Source organism: Physcomitrium patens, chromosome 15, assembly GCF_059467195.1.
Source record: "Physcomitrium patens ecotype Gransden chromosome 15, ASM5946719v1, whole genome shotgun sequence".
Classification (NCBI taxonomy): domain Eukaryota; kingdom Viridiplantae; phylum Streptophyta; class Bryopsida; order Funariales; family Funariaceae; genus Physcomitrium; species Physcomitrium patens.
The window spans coordinates 14,764,095-14,790,446 of NC_143424.1; the positions used below are offsets into that span (position 1 = coordinate 14,764,095).

Consider the following 26,352-nt stretch of genomic DNA (forward strand, 5'->3'; position numbering starts at 1 on the left):
ACCATGATCTCTTCAAGCTGTGCATGAGCGGGATAACACCAACGTAAAGTATATTCTACCACGTGATTTTAACAGAACCCCTCATGTCCAATAACATCTCTCTCAATATTATATGGTGTACCTACCACGAGGACAATGACTCTTACGTAACGTTGTCCTAGCAGGCTTAACAAACAATTGTTAGTCATCACGTATTTTAATAATCGACACTCCTGAAATGACTCACTAGGAGGCCAAACAACAACCAGTTCAAAATTCCTGATGTCATCTTAGGCAGAAAGAAGAAACATGGTTTACAGTTAGAATGTTAATAAGATCGCTTACAACTCCCAGCAATTCATATGTTCATTTGGTTTGTGATAGATTCTTGCGTCACCTCCTAACTTGAACAGCAAGAGGTGCCCCACAAAGTTCATATCTTACACCCTCGAATTTGCAAATAAATGGCCTCAACAGCTAGTTTAAAAAAGAAAAAATCACAGAAAGAAAGAAAGAAAGAAATCGAGACAAAGCTTGCCCCAGGACCAATCATATCACGGAATACTTTCTCACTATTGTACCCTCGACAACTCCGTATTCACATTGCTTGTTCAAACATCTCTTTTTATTGGAAACAGGTACCTTGAAAACATGATCCTTGGCACGCTAGAAGACAGAAATATGACTTCGTGAAACTAGATACACCAATTTCTTTACATATATTGTTAACAGAATCTGGAAAATAAGAGGAATCTGATGTGCATTAAGGTGAACAAACCAAGCGAAACCTGCCAGGAAAGAAAGGAGCCTCATCTCCAGGGCCTGCTGGATACATTTAACTCAATTCGATTCAAGATATAAAGCATGAAAGCGAGATGCGCACATGTGTTCTTTTCTGTCTTTTCAGAGATAGCAATGTTCTGCAACTTTGCACCCTGCCACCTCTTCATTGCTTATCCTTTCCAACTGGGAGCTACTATATTCTTCTGAATATGACTCCACTGCCCCAACCTTAGCAATGCCTTGGGCTCTTCAATTTTGAGTCTCCTGATCCGCTAGGTGTAGTTTGCAGGCTCTTCCCCTCTTCCATCTTGTGATCCACGACGAATTGTTGAGAGATATGCATCAGTTCTGTATTTATATTTCCTCTTCAATCCACTGACAGGGTTTTAACGAACACTCGTTTATTCAGTAAAATATAGGTGAGCGCCAAACATATATCAGCATATTTGCGGGATGCATCACTTGCCTTAGTGGAATGCTCAACCAATGCCCACAATGTAGCAAGTTGATTTTATTTATTCTTTTTCAAAGCTAAGAAAAAGTACATAAATTAGACATCCAATACCGAGGTTGCAATCAACAGCAAAGCAAAGCAGAAAGTAGTCTTGAGTACAATATCTCAAACTTCACAAAGGGACAGTGTACGTCTGTCTCGTCCAGTTGTATGGCTTTAAATATAACTGCCGTGGCTATGGCTAGTAATCTCGACCTACCCTAACCTGCGGTTGCACCCACCTTATCTTCCTACTCCTCGTCGCTGCTGCTGCTGTCTTCGCCATCGCTGCAACCAGCAGACTGCACCTTCTTCATCACCATGTTACGAGACCGAAGCTGCTTCACAATGAAATCCTGCGTCACCATCCTCGTTTCATTGATATTCAATCCCCGTTTGGCAATCCACAAAGCCCATCGTGATATGTTCTAATGTTTTGAAAGCATAATTTCCTGAAAACAAAAACATGAAACAACACAGCAAAGCAATTCTACCGCCCATAAACGACCTAACTCCTGAGTCTCATACACTTAGTCCTGATAAATGCATGCGGAACCCTGCTATAATTCCAGACACTTGCATGGTTGTAAAGCACAAAACGACATAGTCAGGAAAAATCATGACAACTGATACACAAGTAATGGAAAAAACACACGCAAAATGAGATATGGGTTCTATCTAGATCGAACCCTCATCCTCTAACCCCTAATGTTCGTTGTAGTCCACTTCAAGCACCCGCCACATCAATGCATGAAGAACTTCCATTTCCATTTGGATTCATGATAAACGCGTTTCCTGTAACGTAGAAAATGAACCCCAGTTCCTATTACATTTATTTAAGGGCATTATCAAATGACCACATCTGCTGTTGGGTTTTCTGAGAACTGGAAGACCCACAGAGTGTGCAATTTATTCATGTGTTGTTAATAGCTTATACTTCAGTGTAGATGTGAAAAGTTTGTATGTATTGTGCATTAATCCAAACATACTGCAAAAGCTTCATCGGATAGTTGATGCAGTCAATAGGGAAAAGGCAATTTGACATTGTACACCAATTCTTGTAACATGTGATGAACATATGGCAGTTAATATTTTTTTGAGAATGAACTTTTTTATTTGAATAACTAATCAATTCACCTTCATTAATAAAAACTGTCTTTTTAAAATCAGAATATATTTCCTTGAAACTAGAGACCCATTGAAAACCAAAATATATTTCCTTGAATCAAAATAAAACTGTCTTTTTAAAATCAGAATAAATGCACAAATGTCCTTGAATAAGCATCTCAAAAGCAAAGGTAAAGAAGGTAGAGATGGTAGAAAATTTTTTCCTTGATGACAACATTGTCCAAATAATGGCAAGTCCTTTGACGTTTGGGCTAAATGTTCATCAAACCAATGTAGTGTATTACAATGAAGACACAAAAAATTCATCCTTTCTAGATTTTGTATGGCTTTAGGACTTGTAATTATTTTAGCTTCTCTTTATGCTCTCTAACATTTTATATGTTGTTGTTGAGCAATTGTTCTCCAATTCATTGTTAAAGCTAGACCATTTACAACAACACAAGTTCTACCAAACAATTAGAGTAAGCTTCTAAGTGTCAAAATTATACATCCATAAAATTCCAATAGAACCTTATTACTCAAATATTTTAGCAAAATTACATTGTAGTTGTAAAATAAAAATGAGGGCATTGTTGTATTATATATGTTCTTGTTTGAGAATGAATTCGGCACTTAGCTGTAGAAGGTAAATAAAAATGCAGCAACAATCCTACCAAGTCTAATAGAATTTCAAATAAACTTTAAATAAACCTTAATAATCCTAATCAAACTTTGACCAATCCAACATAAATTTAAAAGAAGTTATAAAAAAATCACAAAAGTCCTAAACTAATCTAAAAAAATATAAAAATAAATCTTTAAAAAAATATCAATAAACCTAAAGAAATATTAGAAATAAAAAATCTTTAAAAAAATCTTTTTAAATACTAAAAATAGAATAAATAAATAAATATTAATCATATTCTAATGTAATCCTAACTAAAACCTTAATGAATCTTAACCAAATCTTAGGTCAAATCCTAATTGAACCTTAATCAAATCCTAAGTCAAATCTTAATTGAAATTCTAATTGAATCTTAGACAAATCCTAAATCAAATCCTAATTAAATTCTAATCAAACTCTAAATCTTAAATAATTCTTGTAGGAGATTGAAACCTCAATGTTGAAAATCAAGTCTAAAATCCATATAGAACCTAATGATTGAACTATTGATATCAATTCAAAATTTGTATACTTTTTAACATCTTAATTAGAAATAAGTACAAAAAAGATGAAATTGATTGCATTTACTAATTCAAAGAAATATAAGATAATCCAATCAGGTATTGAACAGCCTCCTACTCCAATCTAAATGCTAAACTTCCAATGCCAATATCTCCTTCTTGAACTATTAAATTGTACTCAAATTTCATCTAAATTTTGAAAATCAAGTCTAAAATCTATATAGAAAATTATACTTCAATCCAAGTGAGAAATTGCTTAAGATCTTAGAAACATTCACTGATCTTCAAACTCTAATTTTTGAGACCTCAATCCATAAAAGCCTTCTTATACTTCAATTTAACCATTCAATTGACTTCAAAATTTGCATACACATTTACAATTAATACACCAATATATTTTCCAAATTTCTTGTATATACATACCACAAAATTCAAGAAATCCTCAAATTTGTAAACATATTTTTATTTTTCAAACCCTTATACCACCAAAAACATCACTAACTTTAAAAATCTCTCAAAATCTCAATATTAATTCAAATGATATGGAATCAATGCATAAAAATCTCTTCTCTAATTTGCTCTCAAATTCTATTTTTTGATCTATAAAAAAACCTCAAAGTTATTATATAGGTATAGTTTTGTGCCTTGGGATTTGATTTTGGCTCTTGTTGTCAAGTGATCCTCTCCAAAAATCAATTTTTGGTAATTTGAGGAAGTTTTGCTTTAATCTATTATTAATTCTCTCTTAAATATTTCTTTATTAATTATTTATTTTATTTTCTTTAATTTAGCTCATTTATGCCTTTACAAAGTAAATAGAAGTTTCTTCCTTAAAATACAACATTAAGAGTAAATCTTTTATTATCTTTCTATTATTTATCCTTATTTTTCTACTATATCTTTGTACTAGATTCTTCTATAATAACGTCCATATTTTTATTTTTTACTATATATTTGTATTACCACATAATATTGTAGAATTTAATTAGTCAAATTATAATGCTATAGTACTTTAACAAAAATATTCAACATCTAAGCCTCTTTACTAATCATGATTATTTTATAGCAACTTGCTATAACAAAATATTTAATTTTACTAAAATTTTATATTTTATAAATCAAAATGAATAAATAAAATTTATAAATATTTGATTTTTTATTTATTAAATAAAATTAATATACATGTATATATATCTATATATATATATTTATATACTTATAAAGTTCAATATAAAAATTGTCACATAAAAGCAAGAAATCAAAATTCTTACAATTAAATTTTTGTATAGCAATTCTTATTGTAGTTGACAATACTTCTAAAATTCCAATAAAACTTTGTTGCTTAAGAATTTTATTTACAATGAAGATATAATATGAAATACAATATAATAAATGTAATATGAAAAATATAAAAACTATTAACATAATTATATAGATAAAAATTATTAATATAAAACTATAAAATGATAAAATAACTTTATTTCTTATAAAATCCCTATATTCATCCATATTTAATAATGATATCCTGGCTTTTGTTATAGAAGAAAGAAAAATGATTGTTGAAGGATGTGAAATGTATGTAGTATAGAATCAAAAAGATAAATATAAATTTCTTTTATTTATGGATTTTTAATAAAAGGCTTAAAAAAATTTATCATTCTTCCTTTTCAATCTTCATGCCTATATTCTAAAATACTAAAAATTAATAATTGCTCAAATTTTCCTTCCAATTGGCTATGCAATTTAATTAATATTTTGATTTGATTTCTTAATGGTGTCTATTTTAAAGTGCTCTTGAGTAAGTTTTAGATGTGCTCTCAATACTTGCTTCATTACAATTCTTTGTGTAATTTCAGGTAATTCTTTATTCCATTGTACATCAATAATGTCTTCTAACAATCAAAAAAATATTGCAGGTTGTGTCATTGTAGTCATAATATCAAGATTAGCAAAAAAAAAATATACAAAGTTTGCAATAGTAAAGATGATGTATCAACAAATATTGATTCTCCACCCTTGTTGTAAATTGACTAAATCCACAACATGCAACATGCTTGAGCTTGAAAAATAATCATGTTAGAATAAAATAGAATAAAATTTTGTTCTTATTATATAACATGCCTATTGCCCCTCTTCTCTCACAACTTGTGCTTTATATTCAATCAAGCATTCAACTTCAATCATATTTAGTCATAGGAAAAAATAAGTCCTATAAACTCTATATATCATTAATTACTATGTTAATATAATGTCATTGATAGTAATTTAGACAAAGTTTTGTCTTGTTTAAAGCATTGATTAAAGTGTAATGAAATGAATTAGTGATAGACAATTTGATCTCCAATGTATGCATTAAAGTTTGATTCAAACTAAAATAGTTTCAAAATAAAAGTTTGCATGATTTGAAACAATGTCTCTAGCCTTATCATATGGAAGAATGTATAGTTAATAGTTGCAACAAATAACATCTACACTCATATCAAACATTCACCTCACTCCAAATTCTGCTTATTTACACATTTCTCTTATCTTATATCAAAATGTAATATCAAAAATAAGTTATTATTCAACACACTCAACCAATTTTCAATACTATTGGGTTCAAAACAATGCAGATCATAATAACTTGTCCATTGAACCATGCCTCATCATTATTTGTGTTCTTATTAGCAAAGTCAAAGATCGAGGTCAAATTTGCATCTAGCCTAGTAAACTCTTTTTATTGTTCATTGCTATGATAATATAATATTATTGATAATAATTAATGTTTTTAATATAATTTTATTTATTATAATATTATTGATGGCAATATAGATAGATTTTTATCTTATTTTAAGCATTATTTAAAGTGAGATGAAATGAGTTGGTAATAGATAATTTGATCCTTAATATTTGAATTGGACTTTAATTCAAACCAAAACGATTCTAAAATGAAAATCTATATGATTCAAGACAATGTTTTTAGCCTTATCATACAGTGTTATAGTACGTGTTGTCTTATTTTGAAATGCATTAGACACCTAATTGTAGAAGTTGAAGTTATATTTTACAAATATTTAAAAAATCCTAATAAGTTTCTCCCATATAAAAACGACGTAATTTGAATTTTGATTCAAAAATACTTAATACAAAGTGCTTAATGCAAAGTGCTCAAAAAAATTCTTTTTAATAACCTCAACCATGCATAAATCTCAATTGCCTTATTACTTTGATAATTAGATAATTTTGATTTTTCTTTACAAGCCCTAAGTCTAGTCAGTGAGCTTTAGTAAGCTGTAATTCCTAATTTGACCATTTACTTGGTGCAAAATTTTGTATACAAATGCAACTATAAGTCTTCTATATGCTTAGGAAAATTCAATCCAATATAACTTACAGTTTGTGAGATAAAGTCCAAAAATTCCACTAATATTACTTAGCTGCCAACTTGAAAGTTGATGTAGATGTTCCAATAGGAATTTTTCTTTCTTCAACTATTAACTTCAACTCAAAATCAAAATGTAATTTGATCTTGAAGTCTTCTAATACCATGCCAAATTTCACTTTGATCCAACTAATAAATCTTTAGATATTATAGAAATCCTATTCAACTTTAAACTGACAACTTCTAATATCTTCTTGTACCAAAATCCAAATATTTCTCAATTACACTATTAGATTAATACAAAATTTTACACATACTTAGTACACCTAATTAGCCAAATACTATCAAATTTTGAATTATAGATGTGACACCAATTACACAAACTAATTGGGAGTACTAGTTCTAATTATATTGCATAAATTCCAAGTCATGAATACAAACCTTGAATTTGAACAATAATTTCAAAGTCATTCAAAATCCTATGAAAATAAGCCTTATATTTTTAAAATAAGTTTAAAGACAGCTCATATATCTCAATTATTGATCTTCAAATGCCTTCCTACTTTACCTTAGGTAGGTATTTTAGTGACTAGAGGTTTGATTTCGATCTTGTCCCACAAATGGTCAATCCCTAGATATCAATTTGATCTATCTTAGGGATTTTTTAGCCGAATCCTATCCTCAACTTAATTCTAATATCAACCATATTAATCATTTACCTCTTCTATTATATATTTTTTTTATTAATTTATGGTCTTTCTAAGGCAGTAATAGTAATTCTATAGTCTACAAGATAAAATTACTAATCAATCTTTAATCTACTAGCTATTAAGACAAGAAAATAAACTAAGAGGCTTTTATAAAAGCCATGTTTAAATATCTTGGATTATTATTGAATCAAAATAATTAAATATTAATTATAAATTTATTTTTGATTATATTTTCACCATATACTTATGTTACAATATGACAATGGAAGAATGCGTAGTTAAAAATTGTAACAAATAACCTCCACATTCATATCAAACATCCACCTCATTCCAAAAATTGCTTAACAATATATTTTTTTTTATCTGTACTCAAATGTAATATCAAAAATAAGTAACCATCCAACACATTCAACCAATTTTCAACACCATTGAACTAGAAATAATACATCATAGAATAACTTCTGCATTAGATCATGTTTCATTGCCATTTTCATTTTTATAGGCACAATCAAAGATCAAAATTAGACATGCATCTAGCAAAATTCCATCATCCCTCATAGCTCTCACCTTGCCTTGCTGATATTTGATTGCCCATTTTTCTTTGAATTATTGAACTTTACCTTCAATCATATTCAATCACAAAAAAGAAATAAAAGAAATTAAAAAATATGGCTTCAATTATATTTTCAATTGAATTTAGTCATAGAATTACAAAAAGAAAATGAGCCCTATGAACTCTTTGTGAAATCTCATGTGAACTTTCTTTGAGTGCATTTAGTTGTAGAATCACAAAAAAAAAATAAGCCTTATGAACTTTCTATGAACTTCCTATGAATTCGGCTTGAGTTTAAGTCAAGTTTTTTTTTTTTTTTTTTTTTTTTTTTTTTCAAAGACATCAAGTTTTTTTAATGAAAATCAAGAAAAATGTATGCGGTATAAGAGAGCCACTATTTGTTTCCTTGAATAATCTTAATATATATAATAAATGAACTTGTATCATTATCATTAAAAGTGATTCAAATAAAGTGTTTTTTTGAAAAATATATTTGTGAATCAATAAATATTTTTTAAATTTTTTATAAAAAAAATAAATTACAATGGAGCTTTCAACTATAAAGTAGGATAGCTAAATTTGTGCCATTTTCACAGATAATATGTAAAAAAAAGTATATAATTTTGTTCAAGGAATTACTTGTGAAAATATTTTTAAAAAATATTAAATTATATTAAAAAATCATAAAAGTGTATTAAGATGTCATGGTTCTTGCAAAATAATTTATAGTATTGTGAAAACAATTGGAGTTTGAAAACCGATTTGTCTTTATGAAAGTAATATCCAAATGGTGTGAACGTAGTCTACTAAAGTGAACTTGATTGAGTTCAAGCCAAAAAACAACACTTACTTCACCACAATTTCTTGGTGTAATTTCAAATAATTTCTTATTCTATTGCACTTCACTATGTTATTACCAAAAGTAATAAAAGTACCTTCAAAATTGAATGAATTACATGATATCTCTTGCATTGGCTTACTCCTAATAAAATTGATTGGTGCAATCTTGAATAATAGCTTGCTGCTTACAATAGAAAGATAATGAATTTCTTTAGATTCTAATCAATTCTATAGAAATAAAACAAAAATTGAAGTAAAAAATAAAAAATAAAAAAATCAAGCTATGCTCTTCAACTATCAAGTCCTTTCTTCTCCAACTATTGACAAATTGTAAGTTTCTACTAGTAGAACTCATTATTATCACTTCTACACATGATGCCTTAAAATGTCGCTAACCTTACACTTCTTAAGTAAGTCAATTAACACAAAAGATACATAATTTGAAGCTACTTTGAACAACTGAAATAAAAGATATTAAATTAAGAATCAAATAATTTTCAAAATCTTTGCAATGCCACAATAATATGTAATACCATAGTAACTCTCAAAAATCAACTTTCACTTGATTTTCATATATTGTTTTAAATTTTGAATAATTAATTATCAAAATGACAAAGCATACAATATTCAAATTATTTCATCTTAATATACTTACATTAAAATTTCTAAAAATATACTCATTTTATAATACAAAGCATAGTAATTTTTTTAAAATTTAATATAATAAAAATACATTTGAATTTTTGAATCTTTTGAAATATCTAAAAATACCTCAGTTTACAATATAAAACTTGAAAATATGATTTTAAAAAAATAAAAAATATGATTTTTGAAATCTTTCAAGTTCTATCAGGTTTTTTTCTTAAATCAAATGATAAACTTATCATTGTTATATATTCTCACTTACAAATTCTTCAATAGATTCTTCAATAAAAGCTCAAATATAATGCATAAATATCTGAGGTATAAAAAATATTTTTTTTGGCAGATGTCTATTCCAATTGACAGTACAACTTCAAGAAAGTACAAAAAAATTGCAATTATGTCTTCTTCTTTGTCAAGGACCAAAATTCACCTTCAATCACATTGAATATATGTAACAAACAATATATTCTTAAATCCATCTATGTTTAGTTAAACTCCTATATTTTATTTTTAATTAAACTTTAATAATGACAAATCCGTGTAATAAATAAGAATCACTATTTTTCTTGGCTATTTATCTTGGGTTTACATTGCGCGATATTATGTCAAGGACAAGAACTTGATGAAAAAATAATTCAGACAAGTGAGCCTTCACTCAAAGAGAGGTAACAAAATATATATAAACAAGTATATATATTGAAATAGAAACTAGAATGGCTATTGCCAAAAGACAAGAAAACTAGAGACCCTTGAAACTAGACTAGAAGTAAGAAAGAAGTTGATAAGAGTGAAGAAGCCTTCACTCTTGTCTCTATATATACTATCTAACTAGAGGCTATGTGGCGGCATTCTATAGGACCTCCAATATGTGTTGACTTTGTAGGACACATGCCTTGACTTACAAGACAAGTTTTTCTACGTGTGGGCCACATAGTTAGCTTGATCTTCAAGCTAACAACATGTGTGGCACATGGCCAACTTATTGACTACGTTTCTAATCCAAAAAGTCAATTAAAGACACCTATGAAGTCAAAGCAGCGTCTAGGAAGCTTCTAAGAAGCTTCTATATTAAATATTATAGAATTAACTTACTTTTACCTACTTTTACTTACTTCTACCTATTTGTATATGTAATTATTAGCTTACATGATTATGGCCGTGACATATTGTTTGTATTATGATCCTTGGATTTGAAACAATTGAGTACTTGATAGATCCATTCTTTGTTAAATACTTTTTATTTGGGTAGTAATTTGAGAGACTTTGGACCCATGTGAATCAAAAGCTATTCTTGCTTATCATTCAAAGCATCTCTTAAAGCTTTGAGTCATTTTTTACAATTAATGATCTTTTGTAAAATACCTTGATTAAATATAAAACACTATATAGAATGCTCTGATCATCTATAAAACGTCTTATAGAACGTCCTATGAACTTCAAAGAAGGTAATTTTTTTTATATATACAAAGATCCATCCATACAACTATCAAGAATCACTACTTGAATCATGTGGAACTTCTAATCAACTGCAAAACTTAGTCATGAATTATAAAACGTATTATAAACTCTACAAAACATGAATCTTTTTGATAAAAATGAAGACTAATCCATGTGGTGAATAAAAACCACTACTTATCTTTTTGAGCAATCTTAATATTTAGATTAGATGAACCCATGTTGTTCTCACAAAAAAATGTGACTTAAATAAAGTTATTTTTAAAAGATATGTTTATGAGCTAAAGAATATTTTTCAAATACATATACAATACAATACAAATAGAAAGAAATAAAATATACAATGGATCTTTTAGCTACAAAGTAAGATAGGTAAATCCATATGACAAATCATATGTGGTAATATTTTTTAAATGTACATATCCAATAAATTTTAGCCTCAATGATTCTTTGTTATTAATATGATCAAAGTTTGATTGAGTGATCATGTAATCTATGAAAATAGTTTCTAATCCATTATTGCTATTGATTTAGGCCTAATTCTTATCAATTTATGTAAGAATAATTAGAAAATACTAACAAGAGACTGATCTTTGAATTGAGTTGTCAAAAGTCAATTGCTCTACCACACCCATATACACTCTAAAATATATACTTCCAAAATACAATAACATTAGAAGCATCTTATCTTTAAAATATTTGGTGAGATTTGCATCTAAGAGATGACCAAAGCACAACATCTATGTACATGTGTAGAAGTGAATCATGGTGATAGGCTATTAAGTCAATAAAATCCTTTCAAGTGGGTGTGCATCATGAGCTTGAGGACCACAATGTTTTGCTTATGATCCACTTCAAAGCCTCCTTAATTTTGATCGACCTATCAAATTTTTGTCAAATTGATGGATAAATATCCACAATATGTTGAGCTCACTTCACATATGAAAGTTTTCTAAACATGTAATTAAAACATGGTTTCTATTCTAAACCTAAATAAATTTTAAGATGAATAGCAACAAATTCAAACAATTAGTTGCAATGTTAGCTATGAGTGAAAAATTTCAGTAAAAACCATGCCATGTCCTTTAACTTTCTTCAAAGTATGGTCTATCCATGACTTTGAAAAAGATGCCAAAATTCAACTCTAAAACTTTCTTTACATCGTTCTTTGATTCATTCATCAACAATGACAAAGAGAGCAATATCTTGTACATACACCACGTGGCAATGCTTTCATTTCTTTGGCAAAGGATATGTTTTGACTCCTAGGCAAATCCAATTCTCTTCATCAATTCATTTCCTTGTGCATTGCTTCCCATGGCTATGCTTAAGTATCCGCAATCATTCAACTACAAAGATATAGGGTACAAAGTGAAAAATAAAACAATTATGCATCTATTTTGCCACAGGACCAACCTATGCATTGGGCTATGCTTCGCAATCAGAGATTGGGATTAGAAGTGCACCTCACAAAATCCAACACCCATTGCCTTTCTTCCCTTGCATCTCCCTCACAGCTTGCACCTTCCACAGTAAGGAGAAGATTGTGATTTTGACTCCCACTCCATTGATGATCAAAATTCACCTTCAATATTGGTTTTGTAAATGACATGTGAACTTGAAACAATGTTAAGTTTTTTGATGAAAACCAAGAAGTGTGCATGTGGTGAATGAGAGCCACCACTTGTCTCCTTGAGCAATCTTAATATATAGATACAATACATAACTCGCTTCAACAATTTACTTTCAAAGCCAAGCAATGGTCCCAACACCGGTGCATGTGTAACTCTATCCTGGACGACGTTCTCATCAGCGACGACGAAGTTGGTCGTCGACGAACGAAACATCGACAGCATCGACGACACAGCGACGTCGGTCTGAAACCAACGAAACGTCGAGATGAAATGGACGAAAGTGAGACGACGCCGTCATTCGAACGGTACGTCGGGAAAAGGGACGAAAGTCGGGAGGCGAGGCTTGGCGGAGCATACAGAGAGGCCCAAGTGCAGACAAGAGCGGGGAGAAGGCAGTGATCGGCGGAGCATGAAGCTCTCTCTCGCGTAAGGAAGTGCTCGATTGAGAAGCTGGAATCCCAGGATCATCGATCAGGACACTATCACAGCAGGGCCGTAGGGATCGCTAGCAGCCATGGAGGTGGAGCAGAAGCAGGGCGATTTGGTGCAGCAGTTTGTGTTGCTAGCCACGAGCGCACGGGGTCGCGCTGCCGTCGAGCTCATCACTCATGCCACATCTCACCCGCAGCTATTCGCCTTCTCTGAGCTTCTCGCCTCTCCGCATATCGCTGAGGTCTGATCCCAATGGGTGTCCGTCGTATGCTCGAATTTTAGGTTTTGAGCTTTTAAAATTCTTGTCACCGATTGCCTTGTTTCAATCGCTATTCGTCAAGTTAATGGGGTCTTTGTTCATGTCATACTCTGGCAGTATAAATATGAATTCTAGTTATTTTGATGTGTTTCTGGGTTTATTTTTATTTTTATTTTTATTTTTAAAGTAGCCTGTAAACTTTCTCTGATACTTTGGATGGAACCCTAATTCTGACGCGTTCAAGAAGTCAGATGCCTGTGATGGGTGAATTATTGCGTAGTTTTCGTGTTTTGGTCTTCTTTGATCTAGCAACGAGAAGGCGTGCCGGAGGCAGAGGCATATTGGGACGTAATTCTATCGTGACTTCGTTTGATTGCGCATGAAGATGATATAGGCCTTCAAGTTTGGCCGGAAATTGTTGAACCGGCTCGACTGCTCAAAAATTTAGAGCGTTCTTCGTTCTTTTGATTCTGCAGTTAAAAGGAACGGAGCATTCTGCATCTTTAGATCTGCTTCGACTCTTTGCTCATGGGACCTGGACCGATTACAAAAGTAAGTGTTCAACGCCATTGGTTTGTTTTGTAGTCAGAGTACTCTGTCTCGACTGTTAGGGTCAGATTCAACGTTTTTACTCTCATGCACGACTTGCGACTCGAAGTCTTGGATTGTATGTGATTGCAAGCCCGTAATAATTTCTACCGTAACGTCAATTCTGTACGGATTTTCTTTGGCAGACTCCTACGCTGTTGGATTAGATTTATGAAAGATTTGTTCCCAATTGCGAATAATAGTCCAATTCAAGCTTCCGGCTTATCTCAAAATGTTTGAGAGTAGGAAGTTTACCTGAAAATGCATATATTAATTCTGAATGATTCCATCGAAACCTTCGAGTATGCTGATTTCTAGTTCTACGTTGCAGATAATGCACAGATGTTGCCTCGACTGGATCCTCCTCAGGAACTGAAGTTGAAGCAGCTGACTGTAATGACTTTGGCAGAAACAGCCAAGGTATTTATAAGGCGCAGGTTTCTACCCACATGGATGTACGAGTATTTCTTTGCAGATCGCGGGGCGATCTTTCAGTTTAGTCATCCTTGTGTCCTAGGGCACGATTTTGAATGGTTACACTGAAACGTCAGTTGGGTGGCCGATTCAGGTGTTGCCTTATGATTTGTTGATGCAACAATTGGATATTTCCAATGTTCGGGAGCTTGAAGACTTACTTATCAACGACTGCATGTACTCTGTAGGAATTCTGCTGACTTTTGAATGTTGATATCATTCTTTTTTAAAGCAACCTCACTTTTTAAATAACCCTTTGCAGTTTTATTATGTCGAGTTTGTTCGATGATCGAGCGTTCACAACCATTTTTGTATCTTCTACTTTGGCAGGACTTATCAATACAACTTCATTGATCTTACTGCGCGCTTTGTGACAGGGCATAGTTAGAGGGAAGCTGGATCAAAGACGTCGTTGTTTTGAGGTGAGTTTTTTTCTCTCGCGTGTGTTGGGTATGCCTAAATTTTTTTCATTTCGTGGCCCTCATTTGGATTGATACTCTGATCGCTCATGTGTGTGGGATTAGGTACAATTTGCTGCTGGGAGGGACTTGAGACCAGGTCAGCTCGACAATATGATCGCAACATTGGCAAACTGGTAAAATGTCACTTTTCAAGAGTGAACATATCACCTAGCTCTGGATCTAATTGCCAGTTTTCATGCAGCCTGGTAGAGCGATTGTGCATTCCTAGCGGCTCTTCTTGAGGATTTTTTCTCACTACTCACAGGACAAGTTCGATTCTCTTGATGTCCAGGTTGAACAGTTCTGATAATTTGCTGCTTACAATACAAGAGAAGATCAAATGGGCGGACAGCATGAGCGAGCAAGTTCGGCGACACAAGAAGGAAGTCGAAGACAAGGCTGAGGAAATGCGAAAATCTATAAAGGTATGTTACTATGAAACTCAAGTATAAATATTTGTGAGCGTGTTCGGATGCTAGGGTTATGATAGACATCATGCTACAGTTTGGGTTTACTACGTCTACAATATTTTACTTTCCCATACAACTAGATTAGCGTTCTGGCTAATTGATTTAGCAATTCAAGTGTATCAAGATATTAGAAATCAGTAAGAAAATACAACAGAAAATGTTAGCAGGCTGTCGTAGCAAGGCTAATGATCACAGATTCTTACCGGGAATACTCCAGTCAAGAAAAAATTTAATCTCTGGGTAGCCGCCTGACTGGTTGAACTGGACTCTGTATTATTAGTTTAAAACCATTTGCTTTTTCTTGTCTCGCTCCTTTGCGCATTTGGCATTCGGGGATCATGAACTTAATTGCTCTAGAAAGATTGAACGTAGTTGTGCTAAGGTGCTCATATTTTTGTGAGAGCTCCTGTATAAGATTTGTGTCGTTCTACAACTGTATGAAGGCTGAGATGGAGTTGCGTGGACAACAAGATGTTTATTCCGATGCTGGGGCTATCATGGATTTTGTTGACGAAGACCGAAGCCGTCCGAAAAGGTAGGCATTTGGACTTTGCTTCAAGTTTGTAGCTCATGCTGTCAGTAACTGAATCCGAAGCTTGTATGTCATAGCGTTCCAGCCATCCATAGATGTTTGGAATTATGAACAGTGATTGTTCCTCAAGATCTTGCTAGTGCTTCCAAATGTCTTAGAAGGTTTCAAGTTTTGAAGTGTATCTATTTATGTTGGGGGAGAGGGAGAGAGAGAAAACAAACATTTACGATGTCGAATGTACGATTAACCGTACAATGAGATTACGACAAAATGTTCGAACATGAAATTAAATTCGTTGACTGCATTAGAAAGTAGGTGCTATTCGTTTGGAGATAAATATTTCGTGTTCTTTTCTCTCCAAAACCAAGTCTCATCTTTTTCACGCAATTATCTCCACCAGGAGATGTCTCTGAACGTCAATTCGTTCTGTGCGAGTTCTACTAAGTGGGGTCCAATGGGGGCTTTGATGGGCACGCAGAAGGCGTTAGCTGCATATATACGTTTACGTCAACATTCTAGGCCGAAAGGGACCTGGCAGTTGCTGGGAATTATGCTTGGGGCTGCTTTTGGCGTTGACTTCTGGGTTAAGCTCTCAACAATATCTGTACCATTAGCTGTCGTTGGAGATCTCTAGTCCTGCACAGTACATTTTACACGGATTAGTCCTTTCACGTACTCATGTAGGTACTCAGATTTTATATATGTCAGGTAGTAGCGTTATATTCCTGAGAAAGTGCGTGGTTAGCAATCGCTCATTGAATTACAGTTGAGCCATGTGAAAGGTCTTCCATTCATGAATATGCGTCCTTTTTCGGCGTTTCGCTCGATGTGGTTGTTTTACGTCATGTTGCCTGGACTGGGTACATTTATGAACTTCAGTCAGTTATGTGACAAATTCTTTGTGAGATTTTTTCAGTAGTTTGAGCAGCTCAGGTTTCTGTTTTTGAAATTCAATTTATTTAATACATGGTCTGTTACTCAAAGATATCGTTAGACTTTAGACACTATTCCGAAGGATACTTGAGAGATCATCTTGGCGTTTTCATTTTAAAGGGAAATAGACTTTTGAGGCCGTGAGTTTTTTGATACGAGTGCCTAAGCTCAATACAAACAATGTATAAATAATCTTCCATGTTGCCGTTCCCTCCCTAGCTTAGCAAGTGGCAACAGTGCATAGAATATTATCTTTCTACATGTTACCGTGGGGTTTTAATACCATGTGAGGATGAAGCATCTGATTTTGTTTTAAACATGTTTAGCCTGTTTAAACCTCACACCTAATTTTGAGAAGATAAAGAATGTAAAATATGATACTCTTTTAAATTTTTATTTATTTAGCTACTTTACTCATAGGTTAGAAGTTAAACTCTAAAACCATGAAGATTTAATCTTGATTTGAAAGACTTAGATATAAATTTTATCTTCTCTTTCACCCAATCTATTTTTAATTTGTAATATTATGTGGGACTAATTAACTTCATTGTTGTTGTCATATATATATATATATATATATATATATATCTACGAAGTAAAAATATGTTTGATGCATTATTTTGAATTTTCTTGAGAAGATATCAACACTACATTATCAACAATCTTATAGAATAATTTATTATTAAAAAAGTAAAATTGTTCATTTTTTTAAAAAATTAGAAAAAAAAAATTGGAATTTTTTTTGTCTTTATTGTAATTATAGAATAAAATAAATAATTAGAAAAAAGTTTGTCCTTATTTTTATTGATTTTACTGACATCTTAATCTTCCACACTAGTGCAAGCTTTGTTTTCTGATGGCATTAACTTAATGAGATAATTTGTAAGTTCCTACCAATATGAATGATGCTCTTAATAAAATATTATTAAATAGAGTTTGTACAATGTCAATTAACAATAAAAAACTTGTGACATATGGACTTGAACCACTAAATTAAATGTTAGTGTTCAAGTACATCCATAAATGCAAGAGGTTAAAGAATCAACTCAAAAGAGTTTCATCTTCTCAAGTAGAGCATTATTGTTTTGTATTTAAAATCTGTAAGTATAAGACATTTTGAAGAAATTGTAAAGCTCTAATGTCAAAAAACTCTCCTAAAAAAAAAAAAAAAAAAAAAAAATTTTGTTGTACAGAATGGGGTTTAAATTAAATTACTATATTGAATAGATAAACCATTGTTTAGTACTTTTGATTGGATGTTGGAAAGGTAAAGTGAAAGTAATAAGTATGAAATCAATAATCTTGATTTTAAATTAAAAAAAACTATGAGTAGTATTGTACTAGAAATAAAATTTGGAAGTGAATTGGCTACTAAAATAACTCAATAATGTGGCAATCAAAATACAAATCCAACATTGCAAATGGGAGAGAAAAAGATAGATTAGATCACCTACCTCTTAAACTTGGTTTTGCTAATACTTGGATTGCAAGGATTAATGTAATCTAAACAACATATCCAACATTTAGAAATGGTTTTTTTGTGCTTAGTTCAAAGCATGAGTGATAACCACTAGTGCTCTAAACTACTAGTATAAATTGTAGTAGACTAAGAACATCCAATATAGCAAATCAAAGAACATATGTGAGAGCAATCTCCATTGGTGGCTTTGAGATATCCATCTATTCAAGAGTGGAGGCCCACATTATTGTATTTGATTCCATTGTGAGAAGGATATTCTATTGAGCAAGCTTAAAAGACAAAGCTATTAGCCAATCATATAAAGTTAAGATTGGGATATGCAAAACATTATGAACATTGGACATTTGATAATTAAGCAAATGTTGTGTTCTTTGTTGAAACAAAAATAAATTAGTTTTGTTTTGATGGTCATAGTTGTGTTGGAGAGGCTTTAAGTACCACAGTACAAAAGACAATGAAGTTGGAGGAATGATGATGTGGGGTTGTATGACAATGAAAAGTCTTAGTATGATGTGCAAAATTGAGGAAACAATGAATTGACACCTTTACAAGGAGATTTTTGAATACAAGTGAATTCACACATTGCATGCATACAATTCAAGTTTTAAAAATGTGATTATTGTACATGATAATGATCCACAACATACATCCAAACTTATCACTTTGTGATTGAATTTACAAGGATTTTCTCTTAATCCAATCAAATATGTGGACAATTCTCAATTGTCAATTGAACCGATATAAGTTTCCTCAAAAAAGAATGCTAGAATTATGGACTTGTATTGAAGATAAGTTTTAACTACTTCTAATGAATGCAAGGATTTAATACAAACATGCAAAAGCATATTAGAACTGCACTTGGGACTAATGGCAAATGGACAAATTATTAGATCCATTTCCAATATTGTGATCATAATTGAACTCCAGACCAAAATTCATGTTCATTTTTTTCATATAATTGACTTCAATCATCATGTAAGAGCTATCATCTCCAATTTATGATATCATTTTTGATACATGTATTTTTCCTACATTAGTTTTTGAATTAAACCAAACTGAATACAGACTCAGTTATAGCTGTCGTTGTGGATGCCCGGTACACACTTCACATTTCAGATCATACGCTTATTTTCCATATCAAATCCTTCATCGATCTACATGGGAAAAAAATTGCCTGGTAACTTATGAGAACTCATAATTCTGGAAAATTTGTCGGATTCATTTGTCTAGCAACTTCAGTCGCGACAAAGAAACAATCACATAAAGAACTGGTAGGAAAATAGGATAAAATTTGAAGTGCCACAGAAGCATGAATGTACAACTCTGTGACTAATGAGCACACTTTATGAAGCAATACTTCAGAACCTGTAACTACCCTCGGCTGCTAATGAAGCCTTCAAGAAAATTGCACCAAAAGATATCCTCCAAAAGTCGAGTACGCTATGGGTCCTATCACACTGGATATGTCGCAAGGTTGGTCGTAGACGCATTTGAAACTGGCGTGACATAAGGCAATCCCAAACGAAGTGCCAACTGCGTCGTAGCTTGTTCACCTGAGAGACAAAACCCTTCTACCACAGACACCAGTTTGACGTATGCACATCCTAAAGACGAGATTAGTCCCACCCTAAAACTCTTTCTAATCAGTAGGCAAGGTAATAAAAGCAGCCTACAATTGTGTGACTATCAAACATTGACAGTTTTTACGAGCTCTAAAATAGGGCATACAGAGAACAGAGACGAAAGGGCACAAAGAATGCCCCTGAGGACTTGGCTGAAGATTGAGAGGAGACTAGCAATGACTGGGTCGAAAAAACTGACAGTTAACTTCTCGTGGGGCTATGAACTAGCTGACAACTGTGAAATCAAACTGCAATTACGTAATTGCTATCCAGCTACACGACACATGGAAAAATAAAATACTTACCAGATGGTTCTCAAGTCCGACAGACCTGATATTATGCCGGACTAACATGTAAAACGGTATTCAGGCATTTCTTACCAGCTCACAGGGACGCTGATGCAAATTGCAGGTCTGACTTGTGCATGAACGAAAACTATCTAAGTCTTAGCAGTAGGCTTTGAGGCAGCTTCTCGATTCTTGATAGCTACTTTGTCCGTAACCTCTTTAGCGGTCAAAGGAAGGTAATAAATATGTGGCTTCGCTCTTGTTTTCCTGAAAAGATCATCCAGGGTAGGAGTTCTCTCCACCTCTGTGCACACAACAATTTCAAGTCACTACAAGCAGTTGCTGCCAATGTTGCTTGCCAACCAGAATAAACTAACCGTAACTGACTTGCTAATCAAGTACTTTTCCCTATTTTCAGCAGACTAAACCAGGTCCCATCCTGAAACCAAAATTGCAAATCCGACATAATATCTTCAACAAAGTCCTCAGATGCAATCAGCTCTAGAAAATAACAACTGCCACCAATACTAAACGGTGGGGAACAAGAACTTGAACATCTCATCTCAGGAAAACATGGTCAATGACATTATGATGATATATAATTCTTGCTTACCTTGCTTAGGCTTTTCCCTGGAAGGCAATGGAAGAGATGGTTGTGGAAGCGAAGCTGGTCCATCTGCCGATGCCTTTGAATTAGCCGACGTTCCTCCTCTAGGAGTAATAGCATTTACGGGAGGGGCTGCTGAAGTTGGGGTAGAGGCTGCAGCTGCAGCTGCTTTCTCACCATCGCTTCGTACCTTCACCTCAGATGGATCGACAAATTCAGCTGTTAACAGTCGCCCTCCCTGAGGAGGCCACTGAAGATTGTACAATGCATTGCGAGTCGCTGTGGCCTCCTCAACAGATGAATACTGAACAGGCACAGATGTAATTTACCAACATTCAGTACACTCTTTCTAATGCTTACAGGTTAACAACTCACAGTAAACTATTATATTCTACACAAGCTAGAGTAAAGGTTGACAAAACTTTAAGGAACCATGACGCCTTGAAGATGACTTTCAGAACTGAAAGTTGCGTGATCAGAAAACAAAACAATTAAGTTCAATGGAAGAAGATCATGTAGTTCAAGCATTGATGAAAAACAGGATGCATCATCAAATTTTATGATGACAATTAAATAAGTGCAGAATGACACCATGGAAAAGAAATAATAAGCCTGAACTATTCAGCTTATAGCAACAGAGCTTCACAGCTCCAAATTAAAATCTGCCTCAGAATAATAAAGGTGGAGAAAAAACCGGAGTCAACTGACACCAAGAGGAACTCACTACATCAATACTTTGTGGAGCAACGTCACAGTATTCAACGTACCGTGACATAGCAGTGGGTTTTGATCTGGTCCATCCAAACATCTTCCACGGTGCCTGTTTGCGCCAGAAGCTCCTTGACGGCCTTGAAAGTGAAAGGTCGTAAGAACTTGTCAATCTTCAAGGACGTTGTGGCGGGCTTGGCACTAGGTGGTACTGCACAACGACCAAAAAGTACGCACGCAAATACAATCAACACATTGCGCTTTAAAAATTGTTCATCTGCTTACGACATCCTAACCAGTCGTGTAACCGTGTTGCAGAAAAATGGAAAAGAACTGAACTTCCTTGCTTGAAAACAAATATAAAGCAGTGGAGTAAATTAACATAAGCGAATCAATACATAAAAGTGAAATTGGCTTACCAACACGGGTTTTCCGATTATCACCGTTCCCTGAGGTCTCTGTTCTAGTTGGGGGAGCTCTAGTGATGGCCACTTTCTCCGAAGGGATGCTCTTCGGAGTAAGAGCTGCAGCAGATGGAACAGGAGCATTTGAAGGAGGGGCCGCTTCCTGCACCTCGAGAGGTTGCGTCTCCTTTCCTGAGACATTGTTGTCCCCTTTTGCTGAATTCCATCGTCGTCGCTTGGTGGCATCCAAAGCATTATTCTCCCCATCTACAAGTGATTAAAAGAAAACCAAAACGGATCCACGATATTTATATTTTAAACAAGTTTCAAAATCATCAGTCACGTGGATTCAGATGCAGAGAACTGATCAGGTGTACCAACCGTCCTAGTTGAGAAAACATGAAAAGTAACCAACAGGATGACAGTTTCTAGGTACAGCACATACTGCACTGTAGATTACATGAGGTTCAAAGCACCAAAACATGAAGGAAAAAAACCCAACCAGTCTGCTTTCTTTTCGACACTTTGACGGCATCGGCATCCGCATCGACATCCATAGGTGCCCCATCTTTTGAATTCTCTACGACCGTCGCTTCCTCAGCCACTTTTATGGCATCCTCCATCGGCGCCTCGCCGATAATATCGGCACTCTTGTCCTCCAACGACCTGGAGACCTCCGTATCAGGCTTCACACCTTCATCATCGGCAACCAAGGTAACAATTCCCTCAACCTTCTCAAAAGTAGTAACTTTTTCTTCCACGATCTCAACTGCCGATTCATCTCCGGTAGCAATTGTGGTGCTCATTGTAATGACTTGCTCCTCTAGTACAATTGTATTGTTTCGGTCCTCAGGCGCAACTGAAACAACCTGTTCCTCCACAGTCGTTGTCACAGTCTTTTCAACTGCAGTAGTGAAGACTTCCTCTGTCCCTCCCATGACTTCATCCACATCTACTTCCACGGCTTGCACTACAGCCGTAGACCTTTCAGACAGTGTTGATTCCTTCGTTGTCTCAAACTTCTCTTCTCTTACTTCCTGAGGCTCTTCCTTGCTTTCGTTCAAATCTTTCAAACCAGCAGTGACGTTTTCTTTCTCTACTGGATATACAACATTAGCGGGCTCAGCTTCAACCTCCGCGACCTCTAACGCAGGATCCTCGGGTAAGGTCTCTTTCGCAGGCACAGGTTGGTCCGGAATCGATGCAGTGACAACTTGGTCAGCCTTGTCAGTCACATTTTGAGTCGCAGCATCTGGTTTTTCAGCTTCCTCATGAAGTGCAATGCTTGGGATTACAGGATCTCTTTCTTGGGTTTCTACTAATGCATCTGGCAGTGGCTTAGATTCCGTAAACTCTTCTGCCAGAGGTTGAGAAGCCGGAATTGTGTTTTCTTGAGTTTCCGCAGGTTCATTGTGATCCACTCCTCCAGCGTTAAAAGGTTCAGAAGCCGCACCATCATTGCGCTCTTGAATGTCATCATCAACATGACCCTCTGAACGTGTTTTATTAACTGGAGTTGCAGGAACAGGTTGCTCAGCATCCACAGCAGCTGCAGCAGCGACAGCATCAAGTGCTTCATGCTGCTGCAATTCCTCCTGCCTTAGTACTTCTTCAAGCCGATCCACCAACTCCTTCTTCAAGCCCTTGGCCTGGATGCCACGCTTCCGAAGTTCGTCACGCAATTCCGTAACCTTCAACTGCTCCGGCGTGCGATTGCCCAATGCCGCCGAAGGCGTCACCATTGCGTATCCCAATCAGATTCTGGAAAAAACAGCATGAAAATCAAATTTCAATTAAAATACAAAACATCAGTCATATAAATGCAGGGAAACCTAGTTCACAGAACGTATTAAATATGATGGTGATCAATGCACTGAAATGGACATATATCCACGCATCATGATTATATCGCAACTCGCCATGTATACCAGCATATTCAAAATACAAACAATTATGAGACCTACTTTTAGCCCTAAAAATTACCGGAAATCGAGTACTGAAAGGTTCGCGTTGACCCAGGCGAGTGGAACAAAAAACCTGGACACAATGAGCTTCCCTACATTTCAGCAGACGTACATTCAGGGGAACTGCAAAACCCTAGCGGCGCTCACCGCTCCAGTACTAGTTACAGCACAATCGTCTCGTCGACCAAAACGCCACTTTACAGACTCCTGATGAGGCCTGCTGATAAACATCTAATTCGTCACTGTAGCAACAATCGACTCCAAGGACAGATGGATGTCCTTGAGTACTCGATGGATGTCGTGAGTACCGTACACGTATGAGAGAAAAAACACTAAGCGAACACTTGAACAACGGGAACTGTTCCGCAACCGAAATTGAGTCATGCATGCAGTCATGTCAAAACCCTATGAACACTGTCAAACCCTAACCAACACCAAGCTGGACAATAATGAACAGCGAGGACGACACGGAATAAAAATAAGAATGAACTAACCTGCTGCAGAGGGCACGACAGCATAAAACCTCAGCACAATCCCTCTTCCCTTTCCTGCGTTCTGTCCTTCCAGCCAGAAAAGCAGAGAAACGTGTCCCTCCGCACCTGCAACTCACCACGCTGCATCAAACACCGAAAAAACACAACTCCGCCCTCGCAGCAACGCCTGTTCCCTTTGTCACTTGGAAGACGGTTTCACGTGTAATTCCGGCTTCTTCTCACGACCGTTCCACCTGGAACATTACTCCCCACTCTGTTCTCTCCACGGCACCGCTTCCACTGTCTCCCAGACGAATATTCTATGTGCAATTCGTGCTCATCCCCACGACCGTTCCATCTGGAACATATCCTCTCCACCCCTGTTCTATCTAGGGGTCTATTCCCGTTTGTTTTGGAGGATCCATGAATTTGTTGTGGAGTTTCTGTTACATAACAGATTCGATATTGAGATGTGGATGAAATTATGCCTTGGTATCATTGCAAAGATATTACCAAATGTGTGGAAAAGAGAGTGTTTAACATTGGATTTGAAAACAAAATAGGCAAAATGACAATTGGCATTATTCTTTTGTGTAGCAAAAATATTTGTTGATGAGTTAGTATTTTGAAAACTGATTTATCCATATGAAATCAACAAGTTCTCTGAAAATATTACATTAAGATAATACCTAGAAAATTTTGAAATTTACTTAGGTTTTTATAAAAATTATAGTAGTTTTGAAAAATAAAATGATATATAATATATTACTTGTTGATTTTCATTCGAGTTCTGAATTTTTAGGATATATTCATAAAATTATCTTTAAAAATAAAAATAAAAACTATACCTCATTAGAATTTTGAAATTTATTATACTAATAATTTTACTTTGATTCAAATAACTTATAATTTAATTATTAAATTTAATTGTTATTAAATTATGTATATTTAAAAATTATTATTAAAATAAAAAGAAACAAAAAGATTTGTTTTTGTTTAAACATAACATAAATTTTTATTATTCTAACTATAGTAATTAGTGTGAATTAAAAAATATATATATATATATATATATATATATTTCTAAATAGTGTGGTCTACACTAATGCATGTATAAAGAACTCAAGTAGCTACAATGTGTAATAGGTAGCTATTTTTGCATTAGCTACTACAATAGTATGTGTACTATACCTCACCTAATTATATAAGATAATACTTGATGACATGATAATTTTGTATCCATTAATAGATATATTTTGTCCAAATATAAGGATATAAAATAATTTTTTTATGTTATCTATCATGGTAGAATTTGTATACGGTCGTCATAATGTTATTAATAAGAAGAACAAGACTAATCAAGCTTAAGAGGCATAGACGGAGGATGAGATGGAAAAAAAATTAAAAATTAAAAATTAAAATATATCATGCCTTACTAAAGGATACTTTAAAAAGTCATATTGTTACAAAAGCATATAGAGGTATTAAGGTGGATAGAAAGTAAGGCTATTGAAAATGGCTAAAAATACCTTTATATTAAGACTTTGTCCAAATTTTTAGATGTGTTTTGAAGAATCTATGAATTAAACCTCAAAATATAATTTTTTTGTTGAATTTTTGCTCATAATTTGTACAAAATATGATGCCTAAATCTCATCATAAGAATTATTACTTTAAGTGTAGAAGATATAATTTAAAGATGCAAATGTGTTGTGGTTGCAAAACCAATCTCTAGATTATTTATATGCATGATAAATCATTGCACGAACTTTGTTGTATACATAAGATTGATATGAAGTTTTCTAATCTCTATTAAGTTCATTAGTGCCAGATTTTATTACTAAATCAATAAGTAAATATAGAGTTGATTAGAAAGATATAGATGACATGCTGATTGTATCTAAGATCAC

At 33.9% G+C, this 26,352-nt stretch overlaps 2 protein-coding genes and 1 long non-coding RNA gene across 9 annotated transcripts; 1 reads left to right on the top strand and 2 right to left on the bottom strand.

The window, feature by feature from the left end:
• Window positions 1–679: 679 nt before the first annotated feature.
• Window positions 680–3,152, bottom strand: LOC149987769 (uncharacterized). Of its 2 annotated transcripts, none has more exons than XR_016506776.1 (2): window positions 2,245–3,152; window positions 680–1,611 (listed from the first exon to the last, which is right to left on the bottom strand). It is a non-coding gene; the product is annotated as an uncharacterized LOC149987769 (long non-coding RNA). The 2 variants fall into 2 exon arrangements; XR_016506775.1 differs by lacking the exon at window positions 2,245–3,152 and adding an exon at window positions 1,945–2,237.
• A 9,991-nt stretch (window positions 3,153–13,143) lies between these two features.
• LOC112292930 (COP9 signalosome complex subunit 7) lies at window positions 13,144–16,791 on the top strand. 3 transcript variants are annotated; one of them, XM_024541940.3, is made up of 9 exons: window positions 13,144–13,421; window positions 13,916–13,991; window positions 14,359–14,447; window positions 14,596–14,685; window positions 14,879–14,923; window positions 15,026–15,096; window positions 15,255–15,387; window positions 15,876–15,967; window positions 16,365–16,791. In XM_024541940.3, the coding sequence occupies exons 1-9, from the start codon at window positions 13,263–13,265 to the stop codon at window positions 16,375–16,377; spliced, it is 768 nt and encodes a 255-aa protein (XP_024397708.1). In that variant the 5' UTR covers window positions 13,144–13,262; the 3' UTR covers window positions 16,378–16,791. The 3 variants fall into 3 exon arrangements, with proteins under 3 accessions (XP_024397708.1, XP_024397709.1, XP_024397710.1); XM_024541941.3 differs by having other exon boundaries at window positions 16,443–16,791; XM_024541942.3 differs by having other exon boundaries at window positions 16,446–16,791.
• Window positions 16,792–19,638: 2,847 nt separating this feature from the next.
• LOC112292409 (uncharacterized) lies at window positions 19,639–24,664 on the bottom strand. 4 transcript variants are annotated; one of them, XM_024540850.3, is made up of 7 exons: window positions 24,464–24,602; window positions 24,082–24,186; window positions 22,508–23,766; window positions 22,021–22,272; window positions 21,661–21,812; window positions 20,900–21,197; window positions 19,639–20,590 (listed from the first exon to the last, which is right to left on the bottom strand). In XM_024540850.3, the coding sequence occupies exons 3-7, from the start codon at window positions 23,745–23,747 to the stop codon at window positions 20,439–20,441; spliced, it is 2,094 nt and encodes a 697-aa protein (XP_024396618.1). In that variant the 5' UTR covers window positions 23,748–23,766; window positions 24,082–24,186; window positions 24,464–24,602; the 3' UTR covers window positions 19,639–20,438. The 4 variants fall into 4 exon arrangements, with proteins under 4 accessions (XP_024396618.1, XP_024396616.1, XP_024396617.1 ...); XM_024540848.3 differs by lacking the exon at window positions 24,082–24,186 and adding an exon at window positions 23,989–24,042 and having other exon boundaries at window positions 24,464–24,598; XM_024540849.3 differs by lacking the exon at window positions 24,082–24,186 and adding an exon at window positions 23,989–24,061 and having other exon boundaries at window positions 24,464–24,598.
• Between the last annotated feature and the right edge of the window lie 1,688 nt (window positions 24,665–26,352).